The sequence below is a fragment of the Colobus angolensis genome, unplaced genomic scaffold, assembly GCF_000951035.1.
Source record: "Colobus angolensis palliatus isolate OR3802 unplaced genomic scaffold, Cang.pa_1.0 Scaffold544, whole genome shotgun sequence".
In the NCBI taxonomy this organism is placed as follows: domain Eukaryota; kingdom Metazoa; phylum Chordata; class Mammalia; order Primates; family Cercopithecidae; genus Colobus; species Colobus angolensis.
The window spans coordinates 1,750,253-1,752,523 of NW_012118977.1; the positions used below are offsets into that span (position 1 = coordinate 1,750,253).

Consider the following 2,271-nt stretch of genomic DNA (forward strand, 5'->3'; position numbering starts at 1 on the left):
AACTGTCAATTGGTAAAAAGACTAAGGATAGACATAGTAGAAAATATAAGTGAAATTTATATGTCTTTAAAAGATGTAAACACGTTAAGTACTAATAAACTAATTTCAATCTAAGTTTAATAAACACTCACATCTCTGCACTGTGTGTGGTATGGGTATACCAAAGATGTCTAAGAGTTTCTGCCTAAAAGGTGCTCTAAACTTCACTGGAAAGAAGACACAGAAACAAAAGGTTAAACAAGCTGACATATTCATCACACAGTTAAGCAAATGGGACACAAAACACTCCAGAAAACAAGTGCTATAGCACTTTTGTGACGTGAGACAGTGTTTTCTAACATAACAAATGAATAGTGAGGATCTGGATAGTCTGGAAAGGTATAGAACAGGGGCCGGCAAACATTCTTAGTGAAGGGCCAGGTAGTGAAGAGCCAGGTAGAATTTAGACTTTACGGATCATATGGCCTCTGTCACAACCATGCAACTCTGCCACTGTAGCATGAAAGCAGCCACAGACATATGCAAACAAACGGGTATATGAACTTTTATTTACAAAAACAGGTGGCAAGCCAGATTAGCTCTGCCAGTTGTAGTTTGCCAATTCCTCAATGTACTGGAGGAACAGTGGGGAGATCAGCTTGGCTAGAGCAGAACTTCTGAGAGGGAGAGGTGAGCAATAAAGGCAGGATGACTAGGGTAGGGCTCAAATTGTCAAAGGCTTTACATGGCAGGCAGAACAGTGAGGAGGCATTCAAGTGGTGGTAAAATAAGACAAAAAGAGCTCTTCAAGATTAAATGGCAACTGATATGTTGAATGGGGGGAAGAAGGATTAAAAGCTGAAAACAGAAAGCTACGCCATACTGAAAGCCTGAACTAATTAAAACTGTTTCCTTTTTGTAGCAGTCAGCCTGAATTCCTATTTCTGAGAGAGAAAGAAAACAAACATTATCTACAACAATATCTGAGGTTTGTGATATGGTAAAATCTTGTTTGTCCTTTACCATTCCTTCCCCCTCAAAGATGCTGCCTATTTATTCTTATGTCATGTGGATGAAAAGATTTCCATATTTCCACATATGAAAATAACTTCCTACCTTTAGTAACGTGTTTCAAAGTGGATGTCGAGGGTGTCTCAGGACGCTTAGCCTCTGAGGGATCTGGAGCCATCTCTTCTACAGAACGTGTCTCTTTGGTCTTTGCAGCAGGGCTTGCCTCTTTTTGAGGGGTGAATTTGCTTTTATTTTTTTTTATCAACAACTCTGATGTAGAACCACTCATTTCTCTGATCAAGAAATTATCCATTAACCTGCTCCCCTGCTTTAAAGAGTCTCTGGAGGCTACAGGAGTATATACTTTGACAGCAAGATTCTTTGAAGAGGAAGAAGCAGGAGATTTGGGTGGTGACTCTAAAGCAAACTGCAATAGATGATTCCTTGAAGAACAAAAAACACAACAGATGATTAAGATATCCAATTTTATATAACAAATTAACTGACATAAGCTGTTTTCCCAATTAACCTTGTTGTCTGAAATAAGGACCTATACTATAATGACAACCAAACCAAAGTTTCTTCTAGTATAACTCAAAGCAATAAATCTAACTTAAAAAGCAGTTAATGTGTCAATAAAACAAAATGAAACAAAATCAGCTTTCAGCCACAGAGAATAGCTTATATGAGACCTAATCTCCAACCATAAGTAACTTTAAAATCTGAACAAAATATAGGGATATAGCCTGGATGTTGTCTCCACCAAATCTCACATTGAAATGTGATTCCCAGTGTTGGCAGTGGGACCTAGTGGAAGGTGACTGGATCATGAGGGCGAATTTCTCATGAATGGTTTAGCACCATTCCCTTACTGCTGTCCTTGTAATAGTGAGTGAGTTCTCTCAGGAGATCTGTTTTAAAAGTGTGTGGCACCTCCCCTCCTCTCTCTCTTGCTCCTACTCTCACCATGTAATATGCTGCCCCTGTCTTTTGTTCTCCACTGTGATTGTAAGCAGCCCAATACCTCACTAGAAAGAAGCCACGCAGATGGCTTGTACAGCTGCAGAACCATGAGCCAATTAAACCTCTTTTCTTTGTAAATTACCCAGCCTCAAGTTTACTTTAGCATTCTTTACATTACTTAGCAATGTAAGAACCGCCTAACACACATAAAAAACAACTCTTTCTCAATAGATGCAGAAAAGGCTTTTGACAAAATTCAACAGCCCTTCATGCTAAAAACGCTCAATAAATTCGGTATTGATGGAACGTACCTCAAAA

The 2,271-nt window shown here is 38.9% G+C and overlaps 1 protein-coding gene across 1 annotated transcript in view; it reads right to left on the bottom strand.

Moving 5' to 3' along the window:
• Window positions 1-2,271, bottom strand: part of RAD18 (RAD18 E3 ubiquitin protein ligase) — an 84,995-nt gene that overhangs the window by 56,895 nt on the left and 25,829 nt on the right. The window contains exon 5 of the mRNA XM_011961280.1: window positions 1,096-1,433. Coding sequence (XP_011816670.1) covers window positions 1,096-1,433 — 338 coding nt within the window. The remainder of the gene's footprint in view (window positions 1-1,095; window positions 1,434-2,271) is intronic.